The sequence below is a fragment of the Brachypodium distachyon genome, chromosome 3 (genome assembly GCF_000005505.3).
Source record: "Brachypodium distachyon strain Bd21 chromosome 3, Brachypodium_distachyon_v3.0, whole genome shotgun sequence".
NCBI classification, from domain to species: Eukaryota; Viridiplantae; Streptophyta; class Magnoliopsida; order Poales; family Poaceae; genus Brachypodium; species Brachypodium distachyon.
Window position 1 is genome coordinate 47229905 of NC_016133.3, and position 17626 is coordinate 47247530.

At 42.6% G+C, this 17626-nt stretch overlaps 2 protein-coding genes and 1 non-coding gene across 3 annotated transcripts; all 3 read right to left on the reverse strand.

Moving 5' to 3' along the window:
* Window positions 1-383: 383 nt before the first annotated feature.
* On the reverse strand, window positions 384-2474 carry LOC100830963 (V-type proton ATPase 16 kDa proteolipid subunit). The gene is made up of 2 exons (XM_003575061.4): window positions 1971-2474; window positions 384-752 (listed from the first exon to the last, which is right to left on the reverse strand). The coding sequence occupies exons 1-2, from the start codon at window positions 2336-2338 to the stop codon at window positions 620-622; spliced, it is 501 nt and encodes a 166-aa protein (XP_003575109.1). The 5' UTR covers window positions 2339-2474; the 3' UTR covers window positions 384-619.
* A 3642-nt stretch (window positions 2475-6116) lies between these two features.
* Window positions 6117-6188, reverse strand: TRNAQ-UUG. The gene has a single exon. It is a non-coding gene; the product is annotated as a tRNA-Gln (tRNA).
* Window positions 6189-6989: 801 nt separating this feature from the next.
* Window positions 6990-17205, reverse strand: LOC100823181 (threonine dehydratase biosynthetic, chloroplastic). Its single transcript, XM_003572555.2, has 9 exons — window positions 16981-17205; window positions 10646-10825; window positions 10293-10562; window positions 9851-10057; window positions 9532-9780; window positions 9374-9447; window positions 9150-9267; window positions 7342-7476; window positions 6990-7197 (listed from the first exon to the last, which is right to left on the reverse strand). The coding sequence occupies exons 1-9, from the start codon at window positions 17203-17205 to the stop codon at window positions 7036-7038; spliced, it is 1620 nt and encodes a 539-aa protein (XP_003572603.1). The 3' UTR covers window positions 6990-7035.
* Between the last annotated feature and the right edge of the window lie 421 nt (window positions 17206-17626).

The window sequence follows — 17626 nt, forward strand, 5'->3', positions numbered from 1 at the left end:
CATTGCGCCAACCTCCCAAGAAGCGTCGTGCCACCGCCACACGAAGAGCAGCACGAGGCCCGCTGCCGAGGATGTCCAGAGAACCTCAAGATCTTATCGCCGCCCACTCTCATTCTGCCAAGGATGCCCAGAGAGCCCCAAGATCTTATCGCCGTCCACTGCCAAGGATCCCCAGAGAACCCCAAGATCCAACTATATCATCAAATTGGCCCCAAGCTGCATTTGTAGGGACGCCAGGACAAACCAACAAGGTCCTGTCTCAAGCAGTCTGTGAGTTGAACTACATCAACAAAAGGCAACTCATTATCCTGCCACAACGGCGAGCATTTTTCTTTACAACTTCACGGTCACTGAAGACACAGAAATCGGCAGAAAAATATTCATTAGAGGAAAAAAGACTGATTTATTCACCAAATCCTCCATGTTCCAAGCAACCATTGTAGCCAGGTATGTGTATTACAAGTTACAGGTGCATCATACTACAACCAAGAATAAGCAGAAAAAAACATATAGTTTGAAAAAGCAGAAACAAACCACAAGGATACAGCAAAACAACACACTGGCACGGTATCCATCACAAGGACAGATGGTATAGGCATCACAGCCCAATGCCCAATGTCTAATCTGCTCGGGATTGACCAGCTCGAGATGACAAGATGATACCGACGATGAGGCCATACAGCGCAAGTGCTTCAGCAAAGATAAGGATGAGGATCATACCCACGAACAACTTAGGCTGCTGCGCATTCGCCCTGGGAACAAAAGTAAAGTAGTCCTCATTAGAACAATACCAAAAAAGGGATGGTACTAAAAATTGTGTGTCATTCCTAGACATAGAATTGGCGAGAGTGCTAAATGTTATTGTTCTATTATTTTTACAGCAAGTCAAACAGCTACGTGGAAAGGATCATTGAGTTACATATGAAGCAAGGGAGTGCAAGCAGTAAGTATAAAAATGCTCTATGGCATGTCACAAATAGAACCTGCTCACCATGGCCTAAGAAAATCACATTAATCATGATTGGAGTGTATCATAGATCATACACCACCCAATGCACCCAATACCAACAGTCTCAGTTCAGCTATCATCATATGACATATAGGTTTGCTGAATGTACTACACTAAACACATAGACCATAAGTTTGTTTGAGATACAAGAGCAAAGGTTGCATGAGAAAATCAGAAGTATATGAGCATCCACACATAGCCGCTCGATATCTAGAATGATTGATGTGTGACCAAATTACAATGACATGCTAAGACGAGCCAAATTGGAGAATCGTAGTAGAATACAATTATGTAGTTTCCCAAATTATGAGACAACTGGTTACTTCTGTTAGGCATTCAGCAGCATAAGTTACATGTTATCTATAAAAAAACTAGTGCAATTTTGATGCAAACAGTTTTTAAGGTAACCATATAGCAAAAAGGGGAGCCAAGTAAAACTCTGTGTGCATTTAATATGCTGGAGTTTTTATGTACTTAAATGTAATGCATCAAGAATCAGGACAAAGGTTTCTTGTAGAATCAGGAAGAAGGTTTCCCCATGTCACTCAATCCTAGCTAGTTTTCCAGTGTAATATTATTTCTGGAGTGTCTAAACAGCATAATCATGAACATTGTTCACACTTCTCTAATCCTTGTGTACGCTCGTAAACAAAAAGGGCATGTGCATCTTAATATTTACTGTTCTCATTGTCGTTCACTGAAACAATGTTATGTTACCCTAAATTGTGAAACTGTCAAGGAGCCTGCATTGCTGCATCCCTGAAGCTAACACTTCTACAGCCCTAGATAGTAGATCACATGATGCAAAGAGGGGTCAATCAATAATTACTCATGCATAATTGCATTATGAAACAAAAGATTCAATTTATCACATTTAAAATAATAAAAGTGAACTCTTTTTATGTGGTGTGTGTTGGTCAGGGTTGGGGGGGGGGGGTGATTTGGGGATCGGGATGAGGACCTGACACCGGCGTCGCCGACAATGCCGATGGCCATTCCGGCGGCGAGTCCAGCGAGGCCGCAGGCGAGTCCGGAGGAGAGGTGCGCGTATCCGTCGAAGAGAAAGTAGGGCTTGGCCTTGGGGTTGATCCCGGTGCTGATGATGACGGCGATGATGAGCCCGTAGATGCCGAGCACTCCCGCCATGACGACGGGCACGATCGACTTCATGACCAGCTCCGGCCGCATGACGCCCATCGACGCCACCCCGACGCCGCTCTTGGCGGTGCCGTACGCGGCGCCCATGCACGAGAAGACCAGCGCCGCGGCGGCGCCCAGGAACCCAAAGAAGGGCGCCGTCTCGTCGCCGCTGAAGACGGACGCGGCCATGGCTTGGTTAGAATCGGCTTTCCCCTTCTTTTCTTGGTGAAACCCTAGGCGTCTGAATGTCTGATTGATAAGAGGGGGCTCGCGTCTGGTTGGTGTCGAGGAGGAAGACGATGGGTGGGGAAGAGAACACGACGACACGACGTTCTGATGAAATTACTAGGTTGCCCCCTCCCTCCCTCGTTGTGTTTACTCCAGCATTGCAAGTTTTCCCGAAACCGTTACTTTGTGACATTCGACGAAACACTATTTTTTATTTTGTCCAGCGTCGTTACAATTTCGTGATCTTTGTTCACTGTCTGGTCACTTCTTTTTTTCAACAAATGTTGTGCCTGGTCGAAAAGTTTGACTTTTTTTTTTTAACAGATCTATTGTCATTACAATTTCGTGACTTGTCAAAACACACTGTCTGGTCCAAAACGAAAATTTTGACTTTTTTAACACATCGTTGTATTTTTTTTCGCAGTGTCATTACAATTTCGTGACCATTTGCCAGAACACACTACCTGGCCCAAAACGAAAAGTTTGACTTCTTTTTTTTCTTCATTTGGATGACGTTTTTAGCTCGGGATAATGACGGAACAGTTCTATTTTCTTGAAAGGCAACAAATGTCAATTTTGGAAATTATACGATTACAAAATTGATCAGCATTTAGTCTCAAGTCAAACCATAACAGTTCACAAAATCATATAAAATGCAGTCATTCCAAACGGAACACATGTGTTAACTCATAAAAGATTAACATAATAGCCCACAAAATGACATGTTTGAAACGTAGGTTTAACACACAAGATCATCTACTCTCTCCAACTAATATTACTTGTCGAAATATTACATGTATCTAGACGCTTTTTAAATATAGATACATCCATATTTAGACAAATTTGAGACAAGTAATATTACCGCGTAACACATTTTGTATATCCCTATTACATATGGCATCAATTAGAGTCAACTAGAGTCTAACTAGAACTACGCACACAAACTTTCTGCTTTAGGCCACGTGATGTGTTCTTGTAAATGACCACGGAATTATAATGCCACTAGACAAATTCACGATCCGGCAGTGTATTTCGGTAAATGTCGTAAAATAACGGTATCTTATAGTCAATTTTCCCTTTTCTTTTACACGAGCGCAGGCATTCCATCAGCGTACATGCATGATAGAATTGTCGGTCATGCGTGTGAAAAACAAATTATCAACCGTGAGACGGGCTACATCGTCAGGAGAGAGTCAAAGCCACAAAACATGATCGGCTTGATCAACCCCACACCCAAACTTGTCGGCACATGCGCTGGTTTATTGCAAGCTCTTGGAACGAGACATAAGTAAATGAAACCAAGACTAAGAACAAACTTGATCTCAGAAAGGTTTTGCGTCGTAGTCGCAAGAAGTAGCAGCTCTTTGAAGGACCTGGCAGAGTGGCAGTCAGTTTCAGAGACGATTTGTCCCATACTGAAATGTTTTGCATAAAGAGCTTCAGAGCAAGGACAACGTGGGCAACGCTAAGAAAAATACTAGACACGAGTCTAAAGAAACCAAAAGTGCTGCAACGTGTGTTTTTCTTATCTCTTCACGTTCACCTTTCCCAGCGAGAGAGTTCCTCCTACGGTCCTGGCGTCCTGCTCCATGTATTCTTCTTCCTCGTCTCCCCTTCTTGCTCCATCTCCACACAGCGCATGTTGGGAGGCGACGGAGGGCCGCACGTGCTGTGAGGCGGCGGCGCGGCGCATGCCGGATTTTGAGGATCTTGGTGCTGTTTCCCACAAGCAGAATCTCGCGGATGCCGCCATTACTGTGGCCGGCGCCTGCCATGGCTTTCTTCACGGGCGCCATGGTCGTGCGGAAGAGGTCAAAGTTGAGAGTCCTCGCCGCCGAGGTGTGTTCCCCTTCTGTTCTCCTACCCGATGGTCCCTCCTGCCGCTCCTCCCTTGTCTCCCGCCGATTGGATCTGGGCCCGGCGACGTCAAGGCGCTCGGCGACGAAGCCAAATCATTTTCTTGGTGCGGTGGCTGGGCTGGAGGATGACAGATCGACGAGGTACGCGATAGGAGACCAGGCGGTGGCTCGCGCGGCCGTGCTAGAAGCGGCGACGGGTCCGTGGGAGGAAGGAGAGGAGAGGAAGGAGGCGTGCGGGGGGGGACCCATGAGGTCAACTATCCACTAGCACCCGGTGCACGTAGTTGAACCGAGTCTAGGAAAAATTTCTTACCCCCTCCACGCTCCAATGGTTAGGCCCGAGTTAGCACCTTCTTAGCACCGGATGTTTACGAACGTTGCACTTGCTCTGAAAGCAGAAGCAATGATTGGAATCGGTCTTGCAGCAGCAAAGATAACGTCGCCTGAATTGGTTCTGTAGATAAACCCCACCCACCACTAGAAGTAATCTGATCAAATGAGCCGTCTAAATTGATTTTCACAAAATCTACCGGAGGAGGTTTCCCAGACTGCCGCACAGGAACAGCTAGAACTTTCTGTCGAACCAACGGATATAGCCACTCGTTTACATGGAACCTGAGAGTATATATTGAAAAGCCTCCATCGAAACAAATCTGCTCTTGTCGGTTTGCTTTGTTTCGCTCATTGCACCAACACCACAACAGTGCCACGGCCATAATCAGCTGCTCCTGGTCAAGACTGAAGATAAGGAGCAACACTTCAGTAGAAGATTGGCATTTGGACATTTTAGATCTCAAATCTTCAGCTTTTCTAGTGATCTTTCACTTCGTGGAATTTAAAGTAAAAGATGATTTCCATCTTCAAATAGCGTGCCAGTGCCACACACCTTGTATCCAATTCAACTCCTCTCCTGGGAATGTTCATCTGAAGAGGGTGAGAATGTGAGCAAAGCGCCACAAAAAATGACAGACCTTCGGTGGCAAGTCATACTCCACAGATTCTTGAACATGGTTGATCTCCATGCACTATTACATTAGTTACTTCCAGATGCTTCAGCTCTTTCGGCCTGACGAAGGTCATAGAGTAAATTTCACAAAACCACGCTTTTTGAGGTTAGGGTTTCATCGGGCCACAGTTATCACTAATAGTCTCACAGAAACACAGTTTTTGGGGCAAGCTGTCTCATAGAACCCAAATCAGGTAGATTAGGTCGTTTGATGGTATTTTTGACAGGTGAGATCCACCTGTCATATGCCAAGTCAGACCCACGTCAGCTTTCGGACCCGTCCCGACCCGTAATGGTTATTTCTCTACCTGTATTGCCATCTCGGGTCGGGTCTAGGAGCTGATGTGGCAACAAAACGGGTCGTCCCATCCGACGTGGGCGTATGATAGGTGGGTTCCACCTGTCAAAAATACCATCAAACGACCTAATCTACCTGATTTGGGTTCTATGAGACAGCTTGCCCCAAAAACTGTGTTTCTGTGAGACTATTAGTGATAACTGTGGCCCGATGAAACCCTAACCTCAAGAAACGTGGTTTTGTGAAATTTACTCTACGGAATGCCTTCTATGCTGATTTTACTGGAGGCAAACAAAACGCTGTCTTGGAACATTTTACTCAGGCCCGACTTTAACCAGTTGACTCATTTTCTCTAGAAATTCGTTTTCATAAGTTTCAAGTTTGGAACCTTTTGTACTTACTTTAGGAAATTCGCTCCCCCTCTCAACAAACTGGGGCTTTCGTCCCCTCCCAAATGACAGGGTAAGAGAAGGCTGCTTGTCAACAAAATTGGAACTGCAGAAGGGCAACTGGAGGAACATAAGAAACGTACCGGGGGTAGTAGTAGTGTATACAAAATGAAAACAGGAAGGACAGAGGTCCTACCGGGATTCGAACCCAGGTCGCCAGATTCAAAGTCTGGAGTGCTAACCACTACACTATAGAACCTTAAGTTAAATTAATTTGGAAATAAATATTATTGTTGTGTTTTGTCTCAACGAACCCGCCTTGTGGTACTTCGCCTTTAATTTTGCTTCTTCCCATCGCTCGTTTTCTCGATCCACTCTTCAGTCTTTTCTTCTTCCTCGGCTCCTCGCATCCAATCGACCAATAAACCCCGGGCCTTTCCACTGGTCTCGCTCCCGTTTACCTTCCTACCGCCAAATCCTCCAGGTATACTTCACTCGATTTCTCATTACATTATCCGCTCCTTCGATAGAGGGGACGTCTGGAAAATTGCTTAAAGCACGTGTTTTGCTTTTACATTGAGGATCAGATCTGAGCTAAAGCATGAAATCAAGTTCGATTTGCGGTTGATGAAGTTGTGTTTTTCCCCTTTGATCTGCAAAGAGTCTATTACTGTACTCTGCTAGGTAAAATCAAATAAGACGTACTCCCTCCGTCCCAAAATAAGTGACGTGGATTATTTTGGAACGGACAGAGTAAATAAATTGTCTCTCATATTGTATTTGGTGGAGTGCAAGAGTTATATCCGTTATTGAGAAATAAGCAGGTAGGCAAACATGCAGTTATCTAAAATCTGCTTAATTCAACAACGATAATATAATCCACCATTAGTCCCAAACAGATTCTTACAACAGAAATGCAGGAAATCTTACAAGCTAACCTAAGACCCCTGCGGCAACAGCACACATAGACTACATATTCTAACAAGCATACTCGACAAAAGGGCACCACTGACTCCACAGCAATACATGCTAGCAAGGATTTTATTCCAAAAGAGCACACCTCACCGACCTATGAAAGAGCACATATCACATTAACCAGGTTGGGGTCAGCAGCATCTCATCTCTGGGCTGTGCAGGAGGAGCCGATATATCTCATTATTCGACTCGGACGTATACTCATAACTAAGATTGTCGGCGTAGCTCCTGAACTCACCGAGGTCCTCCGCTGGAACTTGTACCCCGACCAATACATCTGCTCCGGTTTCACCCTGAAGAAAGCGAATTGGGACATTGAGTTTGCATGTTTGCAGCCTTCCTGTGATTATGGAAATGATAATTGTGCAGGTTTTGCCCCCCCCCCCACCCCCACCCAAGAAAAAAAAAGAGCTTCGCCCTCCCGGCAACTCACATACCGGTGCACGATAATGGAAAAGACTGATATTCCCACGGGGACTGAATGCATCCAAAAACTTCTTAAGGGGACCGGGCCTTTCAGGGAATATGAACCGGAAAATAATTTCTTCTTTTATTTCTGACCTGCCTCTTATCTGAAGATTTGTATAAAGGAATGGATGGTCAGGAGATAACAGTGTATTTACAATATAACCTCTGTGTACAATCATAGAAGTCAACTTAAACCCCAAGCTACAAAACAATTATTCTCCTGGACTTCAAATAGTGGAGCCCTAAAATATCCTACGGTGGATTTGGCTGCAGGTTTGCCTTTCGGAGACAACATGGATGACATGCTAACTTCAAAAGATCAACAGCAGAGGTAGCGCTTGGGCTTTGCATAGCTGGTGAGCAGAGACGCAGAGTACCTGCATCTTTTCATCCTTGTGGGGTGGAGTGTGTTCAGGAGAGAAATTTCACCAGCATGGCACCCATATCGTGCATTCGTGCATGGTGGTGAAACCATATTTGAAACCACTCTAAGGTGTTAAGTTATGCGATATTTGAGGCTTAGGAAGGTAGAACAACTGTCATTTCAGTTCAGGGGATTAAGTGAATTTTACATTATCTGGAAAAAAAACAAGGATATTTACATGAGTTCAGGACCGATGTGACAAAATGTAGTTATTTCCAATGTAAAATGGCCCCAAGGAAACTAAATATAAGAGAATAGGCTAATTCTACTCTTTGAAGTGCACATAATTATAACATTTATATTTGCTACGGAAACTGTGATTCAGAACTTACACGATTTTGACCGAGGAGGCATTTAAGTACTCCCTCCGATCCATAACTTTGTACTAAATGGTCGATACTTATTATGGATCGGAGGGAGTAGTAGTTTTTTCATCCTCAAGTAATCATTATTCGTTCTTGTTTTTGTTATGCTGTTGTTACTTGATCTTCGCAAGTGTCTGTAACTATAACTTCTTTCTTCTTGTAACGAATGGGCAGATCTGTAAAAATATCAAGATGCGATTGGTGCAGCTAGAGAAGTTGGCTTCAAAGATTTTTTATGTAACTTTCGGTTTATCCGAAATCTTTGTTGTCATTTTAGTTTTTTCAATCAGTTGTACTACGTCCGTTGAATAAATAAAGCCAGCTCGTTGTTCTAAAAAAAAATGGACGGGCAGATGTTCTGCCCTTTGCTAAAAAAATTAAACAAGATTTATATTCCATGAAACTAGGGATCCAACATCTGATCTGTTTGGTACTTGTAGCTCTGAACAAGTTCATACTTGCAATGCAGCTTTCATTATGCAACTCCTGTTTTCTGAAACATTAAGTTTCACAAAAATACAGCAACATTTCAAGTTTTCAACTGCAACAAGCGTCCTGGAGTACAAACGAAGAACATATACTCCCTCCGTCCCATATTAAGTGACTCAAATTTGACCAAATATTGATGTATCTATTCCTAAAAAGCGTCTAGATACATGTAAAAGAAAGTCACTTAATATGGGACGGAGGGAGTAATTATTTGTAGGAGTATGATCTTTTCTACTTGTTCTTATTACTCATGATACACACCAGACCCATAGTTCCAGAATCACAGCCAAAGATAGAGAAGAGCGTGAGGGTAATAAACTAATAATGAAAGATGTTACCTATAAAATTTAACAGATAAATAGTATCACCGTAATATCACAGACAAATAACTAAAATTATTTATTGATCGTATCCCCAAAATTAATTATTGACCCATTCACTAAAATAATGTGTTATGTGCTAATGGTGGCTTTAAATGTGGCAGGATACCAAAACTTACGAAGTATCTTAGGTGATCCTTTGCCAAATCATTGTCGGTAAGGTTCACAGTCTTAAGTTTTGAAGATTCCATGCGTGCCACTATTGCTCTAAGAGCGTCATCAGTGTAAATGCCAACACTGCAACAGAAAATACAACCAACATATAAATTAACCGGGAAAAGTAAAAGAAGTGGCCAATTTGAAATATGCCATACAGTGAAAACGAAACGAACTGCACCAATACCTGTAAAGAACAAGGGCATATTTTACACCAGAATCATCTCTGTATCTGACTTCAGTAATATTCACTCGGCCAATCTGCAGAAATGAGAAGTCACAAGAAAGAAACGGAGTATGAACTACTAGTTCATATTTCGGCAAAATTAATACCAGGGGATTTACCAGCTCCGCAAACTTTTTGAAGCCTCCTAGCTCCTCTGGCAAAAATGTAGCTAGTACTGCTTCTCGTTTCCGGCCAACATCAGCAAGCTCAGTTACTAGCCTAAGCCGTTCGAAGTTCATATTTGCTCCACTAGCTATTGCAACCACAGTCTCACCTTTCAAACCATAGTGTTTGCAGTAAGCTTCAGCCCCTGCCAAGGCAAGGGCACCAGCAGGTTCGAGGATAATTCTTTTCTCCTCAAACATTTCCTGCACCAATGTAGATTATTTTTTATCATGCCAAGGACAAGAAGAAACGTAATAAGCGGATAACTCTCACCTTTATTGAAGCACAAATAGCCTCTCGACTGACCAGGACAATGCCATCTACAAGCTCTTGACACAAGCGAAATGTCTCCTCCCCTACAACTTTGACGGCTACACCATCAGCAAACCCGCTAACATGCTCTAGCATGACCCTCTGACCATGACACAAGGACAATGCCATGGCATTTGCATCTGAGGGCTCCACTCCAATTATTTTTACCTGTACACAAGATAATGACACCCTTACGAATCTGCTCAATGCATAATACTAAAAAGGATCTATATATTGGGTTCCGTCACAAGATTTTTTTCTTGAGGTAGGGTTCCATCAAAGTTAGATCTCCTTCTTTACCTAAAAAAAATTTAGGTCCCTTGATGGCATTTATGGAAAAAAAATGCGGTTTGTATGCATATGATTTTTCATCAAAAAAGAAATCCAAAATTTGAAGGTTAACCTCTGGGCGGACCCGTTTCACATAGGCAGCAATTCCAGCGATTAACCCACCACCTCCCACAGGTACAAATATTGCATGCAATGGGCCTTGAAGCTGGCGAATAATTTCCATGCCAACAGTTCCTTGTCCAGAAATTACATCAGGATGGTCAAAAGGAGGTACAAATGTGCGGCCTTCCTGCTCACAGCGTAGTTTTGCATATGATTGAGCTTCCTCGTACGAGTCTCCCTTCAGAACAACAGTTGCACCCAATCTCTCCACCGATCGCCACTATAATTAAGGTAATAGCTTTACTATTCGGTGAGAATGAAGTAAAAATATATCACACAGAAGGACAATAGGACATGTTGTACCTTGATTTCTGGGGTTGTGACGGGCATGACAATGACGGCATCACAGCCGAGTCTTTGGGCAGAAAGAGCTACTCCCTGAGCATGGTTTCCAGCAGAGGAGCAGATGACACCCCTATCCAGCTGCGCCTGGGAGAGCTTTGCCATCATATTATAGGCACCTCTTAACTTAAATGAAAATACCTACACATGAGACAAACGACATTTATGTACCACGAAAAAATTACCAAGTGATACAGTGGCAAGAGCTAGATTTGTATATATATATAACAAAAGAGAACACGAAAAGTAAGTGTTACCTAGCTGTAAAATCCAGTCAACTGAAAAATACGCATTTCCAATATTAAAAGTAGTTGATCAAGAGGAACATATGATCATGTACTCCCTCCGTCCCATATTAGTGAGTCAAATTTGCCTAAATATGGATATATATCAATACCCAAAAAATGTTTAGATACATGTAATATTTCGTCACTTAAGATGGATGGAGTACTATTAATTTGTTGTATTGTAAAACATATGCATAGAGACAACAAAACTTAAATTTGCACGTAGGACAGCTTATTTATTTATTTTAAAAGGTGGTCGTCTGTTTTACCAACAAGCCATAAGAGGCACAGCCTTCATCCTCGTAGTCACCGGCCGAGGCTGGCACCACGAGACCCCAGGCCACGAGGACAGCGAAAACAGAAAAAGGTGGCAAGGCATGAGTCCAAAACGAGCCGGGGGAGAACCCCAACATCAACAAAGGAACTAACCGGTGAAGCATTTAGTCGAACAGTTGAACACGGGACCTGCTGGGGAGTCTGCAGTGACGCAGAGGTGAAAGGACAGTTTCTCCGGAAGCGCAGGGTATGGGCATGCAGAGGCAGGGCGGCGGCTGCGGTGGCCCACTGGAGGACATGCACAGGATGTTCCGAGGGCAACACACTTCTCCCGCCGCCGCCGCTGCCATTGGAGCTGGACGATAAAACAAGGAGAAACTGCTGGATTTAGCACGTGGAATTTAACTCTCGTCACCCGTTTCTATCTAGGCCACCTATGCGGTGAAAACTCCGCTGGAGTGACAACTTGCAAACTTTCACCATGGACCGTTAAATTGAGAATACACGGTTAGATTGAAGGTGGGATTGCAATGAGACACTTAAACGAACTTTTGAGGAAAGAAAACATGCCTTCTTGACCCCTACTCGTAACGATGCCCGGGACGGAACCACACCTAGGGCAACTGGAGCTGCAGCCCTAGGTGTGGGAAGTTAATACTTGTAGTTAGCATTGATGATTTGGTAAAGAAAATTAACCAACAAGGCTTATAGTACTTGAGCCTATCTTAGCCCTACACTTTGGACAATCCTGGATCCGCCACTGACGATGCCACCTTCGATCCGAACCGTGTATTCTCGGTCTAATGGTCCATGGCGAAAGTGTATTCTCGATCTAAATGTCCGAATGAGGATAGAACCACGAGAAGTCCTAGATTTGAACCTTTGACCAACTAAAAACTGCAACATCAAAGGGTATCATATGAAAAAAAAATGATAGGATAAAACTGATTTGAAGTTTTAGATGTTGATAAATTTTTCTATATTGACTTAGAACAGAACTAAAACTTCTTGTATTTAGGAACAACATAGTACTTTCTTTGTTCTTGTTTAATAAGATGTTTTTTTTTCTTTTTAGGAAAACGGGAAGTCAGTGGAAGCGCCACCCAATCTCAGGCCCCCAACAGTTCAGATTCATTGCTGAATTAAAAGGTCAAAATCTCTTGGAAAGAAGTTCCTTTTATCCTATGTTAAATCTTTCTAAGTTTGATAAACTTTATATAAAAATATATCTAATATTTATTATGTCATTTAAGTAACAATATTATGACGGCCATAATAAACTATTTCGAGTTGTAGATGTTAGTAGACTTTCTATAAACTTAGTCAAACTTCTTAGGACAAAACTAAAACATTTGGTTGCATAAAAGTAATGGAGAGAGTATAATTGTTGATGGCCACATGTTAGTTGATCATACGACATGTGAAATGAGCATAGCTCAGGTGGCTTGGTTCTTTACGGTGGAACTAGCCCACCCAAGAGCAAGTCCTGCACGATTTCAATGTTTAACCGGTGTTGTTCTTTCTTTGGGAATGACATACCCGTCAACTGCGAGGTGTGTGTGGTGACTTCGTCAATATCAAGATTTGTCGAGTCAATCTTTTGAAAGAAAAAAAAGTGTTCATAAACATCTGTGTGTTTCTCAAAAAAAAAAGTTTGATCCTACGGCATAGCGTAGCAAGTTAAAGAAAAAAAAGTGTTCATAAACATTTGTGTCTTTCTCAAAACAAAAATTTGATCCTACGGCATAGCGTAGCAAGTCAAAGAAAAAAAAGTGTTCATAAACATCTGTGTGTTTCTAAAAAAAGTGTTCAGAATTCTCTATGTAAAGGCCTCTTTGATTCATAGGATTGGAAAAACAAAGGAATATGAAAAATGAAGGATTGCAATGTCATGTTTAGTTGATCCCTATAGGATTGTTTTTGCACCAAAGTTTGTTTGATCGAATCAAAGGATTTCTTCCAAGAGGTTGGAGTGGATTTTAAATTTCCTATGGAATTTAGTACAAATGAATCCATAAGAAAAATTCCTATAGGATTCAATCCTACGAATCAAACGACCAATATAGGAAAAATTTCTAAGGATTTCAGACCTTCAAAATTTCTATGGAAATCCTTTAAATCAAAAGAAGCCTAAATCTTATGTTTCAAAATTCTTTAGCTCTTAAATATACTCAAATTAAGATAACATTATAGCCTTTCCTTCGGCTCGACAAAGTTTCATGATAATGTAATATCATCGGATAAACCAACCTAGTAAGGTGCGCGGTTGCATGACCCGAATCATCCAAAATGGATCTGACATACTAAAATGTTGTGCCAAGAAGAGAGCTCCTAGTCTCGATTTTGTTGTCTCTAATAATATAAATGCAGAAACGTGTTATATGTTATTTATGATATAATATAATATTTTCTTTAATTTTATGTTTTCTTTTCCTATAGTCGTCTCTTGGGCCGGTTTAGAATATACTATTCCTTGTGAAAGTAAAACATTGTTAGGTTTGGAAAAGAACAGTAACATCTATGACACTAGGCTACTTATATTGGATCCTTCAAGAAATATACATGGGATACGTAATTTCAGTCGGACAAACATATTCTTAGCAAAACAAATAGTCAAGGTGTTCCTTTAAAAACCGTTTATAATCCTAATTTGCCTACATGTTCTAAATTATACTAAGATGTTATAGCTTTGTCTTAACAAAAATCAAAGTTTGATCAAGTTTATAAAAAGTCTACCACTACGGGAAAAACTCACTTTGCCGGAGGCAAAATAAAAAGGCCTCCGGCAAAGAATACCAAAAGCCTCTGGCAAAGAAAAGCCTTCGGCAAAGAATAAAAAAAGCCCCCGGCAAAGAAGGTGAGTACGTGGACTTGCCGGCTGTGGCTAACGGCGCCCTGAGCGGAGGGCCCTTTGCTGAAGGCCAGGCAAAAAAAGCCTCCGGCAAAGAGTTTTGTCTGTTTTTTCCTTTTTCTGTTCATTTCTCTCTTGTTTCAAATTATGATTTAAACCATCACTTTTTGAGTTGAAATTTTTACTGTACTTTTATTTGGCATTGATGACCAGTAATCTGAAATAAAATCATAACTTTTTATGTAAAAAAATTATTTATCATTTTCTAGAGCCGTTTAATAGGGAAAATGAAGAAATACTAAAACTTTGTCAAAAATTCACAATTTTTGACATGGTACCACGTTATAGGTCTATAACACCGGGATAAAAATTTCAGGTCAATACACAAAACTAAAATGGTACATACTTCACAGAATACACGATCTCGAGAATGAAGCTCCAAATTTGAATCCCGAACAAGGCATTGCATTAATTTGACGGGTTTTTGAGTTGAAACTTTTACTGTGATTTCATTTGTCATTAATGACTACTAATATGAATTAAAATCACCACATTTTATGTAAAAATAATTACTTATCATTTTTTAGAGCCGTTTAATAGGAAAACTTGAAATAATACTAAAACATGGTCAAAAAAGAACAAATTTTGGTATGGTGTCGTTTTATGGGTATAAAACTTGGGATAAAAAAATACAGGTTCATATGCAAAAACAAAATGGTACATGCTTCACAAATTGCACCATCTTCGTATAAGTTCCCGAACTTAGCGCTCAAACGTCAAATTTGAGACCCGAACCAAGTTTTGCAATATATTTTTCACTTTTTGATTTGATTCTTTTATTATGGTTTAATTTAGTGTTAATGATGAGTAATGTGAATTAAAACCACCAACTTTTATGTAAAAATAATTATTTATCATTTTTAGAACTGTTTTATAGAACAAATTCAATAATACTAAAACTTTGTCAAAAATTAGCAATTTTTGTAGTGGAGTCATATTATGTGTATATAAGGTTGGGATAAGAATTAAAAATCAATACACAGAACTGAAAGGCTTTTTTCTTCACAAATTGCACGATCTTGAAAGTAAACCTCCAAATTTGAATCCCAAACCAAATTTCCTAAAGATCTGTCCACGTTTTGAGTTGAAAATTTTCCCATGGTTTCATTTGACATTAATTGTGAGTAATGTGAATTAAAATCACCACATTATATGTAAAAAAAATTATTTATCATTTACTAAATCCGTTTAATAAAGAAAAATGAAATAATACCTAAACTTTATCGAAAATTAATGATTTTTGGCGTGATGTCAGTTCATTGGTATGTTAACATGGGATAAAAATTACAAGTGAAAATAAGAAAATTAAACTAGAAAAAACATTTGTTAAGTATACAAACGAAAAAAAACAAAAATATGCCTTTGCCGGAGGCCTAGCCTAGCCTCCGGCAAAGGCATATTTGCCATGTCACCAATCCGCGTAACCGCGCCACGGATTGGTGACATGGCTTGATTTGAACCGCTCATCTCTCTCCTCTCCTCTTATCTCCCTGACTTCTCTCCCACAACCTTATCTCTTTGCCTTCTCTCTTATCTCCTCTCTGCCCGCATTAACCCCCACGCCGGCAACCTCTGCAGCGCAGCCGGTCCTCCGCCTCTCTCTCTCTCCCTCCTCCGTTATTCCTCCAGGTGAGGCGCGCGGCGGGATGAGGCACAGGTAGCCGGAGGCGGCAGGTGAGCCGCTCGGGCGGCAGCAGCGGGACGCGACGGCACGCGGCGAGGGCAACGCGGCATCTGGTGAGGCTTGGCGGCGCGCAGCGGGCTGGGCAGGAGCAGCGCGCTGCGAGCTGGGTAGGAGCGGCGCGTGCAGCCGGTTCCCTCCGCTCTCCCTCCCTCCTGTTACCTCCTCTCTTTCTTCTGCCAGAAGCTGCGGCGGCACGAGGAGGAACGGCGAGGAGGAGTGGCCCGGGGGCTGCGGGGCGAGGAGCAGCGGCGGCCGGCACGAGCAAGCACAGCAGCTAGCGGCGGCCGGGGCGAGCGAGCGCAACAGCAGCGTCGGGGCGAGCGAACGCATGCAGCACGAGCTGCCGGCAAGCAGCGTGCAGCAGCGGCTGCCCACAAGCAGTCGCAAGCAGCAGTAGAGGCCGGGGCAAGCAAGCGCAATCAGCAGTAGCGGCCAACCAGCGGCGTTCATTTTTTTTAGTACATTTTATTTTCTTTGCCGACGGCTGTATTCTATGGCAAAGAAATTGTTGAGTCTGCTATTTCGTTTTTTTTGTTTGGAGTTTCTTTGCCGAAGGTTGGCCGCCGGCAAAGCCATGCCGTGCCGTTTCTTGCCGTCAGCTACTTTTCTTTGCCGGGAGCTGTAAAAAGCCTCTGGCAAAAGCTTTGCCAAAGGGCCCGTGAAGAAGCCTTCGGCAAAGAAGCCTTTACTGGCAGTTCTTGGTACCGACGGCCTTTGCCGGAGGCCCCGACAGAAAGCCGCTGGCAAAGCCTTTGCCGGAGGCAAATAGGTCTTTGCCGGAGGTTTTTGGCCTCCTTCCTTCAACGCCCGTTTTTCCAGTAGTGTACCAACATTTACAACACCGAATTTGTTTTTATCAAAGTTGTCATGATATATATTCGTACTTATTTGATTTTGTAAATATTAACTTTAAAATTACTCCCTCCGATTCATAAAAAGCGTCACCCATTTTGTACTAATTAAGTTAGTACAAATCTTGTACTAATTAAGTGGGCGACACTTTTTATTGATCGGAGGAATTACGTTTTTAAGCAAAGCTAAGTTTATATGGGAGTATTTAAAAACAACAACTCCCAAACTCTATTCAGCAAAGAAATAAACTCAAGGAGGGCAGCTAGCGAGGTCGATATAACATTACTGGCTGCATGTCCTCGCGCTTGATCCAGAGGCTGACCCCGAGGCGTTCGGAGAGCTTCACGGCGAGCTGCAGCGGCGACTCCATGGCCACGTCGTACCCCTTGGCGGAGAGCACGCTCGTCAGGTACTCCATGGCGCCGGGCGCATCATCATCTCCGCGCTTCCGCGTGCCGACGGCCACGAGGGACCCGCTCGCCTGCTGCAGCGACTCAGGCGCCACCCGCATTACGGCGTTTCAGGGAGCGCGGGCGCCGTTGTCGCAGCCACGCGAGACGGCGCCCCGCGGCGGCGGGATGCGACGTGGAAGCGGACGGAATTAGCAGCCGTGGTGGCGAAGACTGGCATCGTGGGTGTTACTTTGGATTTGGGACTTAGAAACCTATGGGAAACACGGAAATGGTCGACTGATTGGTAATTGCGTACTGTAAACTATCACGGGATAACTAACGTACATAAGACTACCGAACTCTTTGGCACAGTTCAAAGATAACTTTCTATTCCTGGTATGAGTTAGATATCTTTCTATTCCTGGTATGAGTTAGGTATCTATAAACTCTATAAAGTTGAAGCCCACTAAGTGTAGTTAATTTAGCAAGCTGCACATGCAGCCTATCCACATCAGCATTTATGTAATTTCTAATTTTCAT

What these genes read in the sequence shown, in the direction of transcription:
- LOC100830963 (XM_003575061.4), bottom strand. Translation starts at nt 2,338, where the DNA reads ATGGCCGCGTCCGTCTTCAGCGGCGACGAGACGGCGCCCTTCTTTGGG. An exon ending in GTCGGCGACGCCGGTGTCAG is followed by an intron (nt 753 to 1,970) that starts GTCCTCATCCCG and finishes TTTTGTTCCCAG; the next exon opens with GGCGAATGCGCAGCAGCCTA.
- LOC100823181 (XM_003572555.2), bottom strand. Translation starts at nt 17,205, where the DNA reads ATGCGGGTGGCGCCTGAGTCGCTGCAGCAGGCGAGCGGGTCCCTCGTG. An exon ending in AGCGCGAGGACATGCAGCCA is followed by an intron (nt 10,826 to 16,980) that starts GTAATGTTATAT and finishes TCTCATGTGTAG; the next exon opens with GTATTTTCATTTAAGTTAAG. An exon ending in TATGCCCTTGTTCTTTACAG is followed by an intron (nt 9,268 to 9,373) that starts GTATTGGTGCAG and finishes TTTCTGTTGCAG; the next exon opens with TGTTGGCATTTACACTGATG.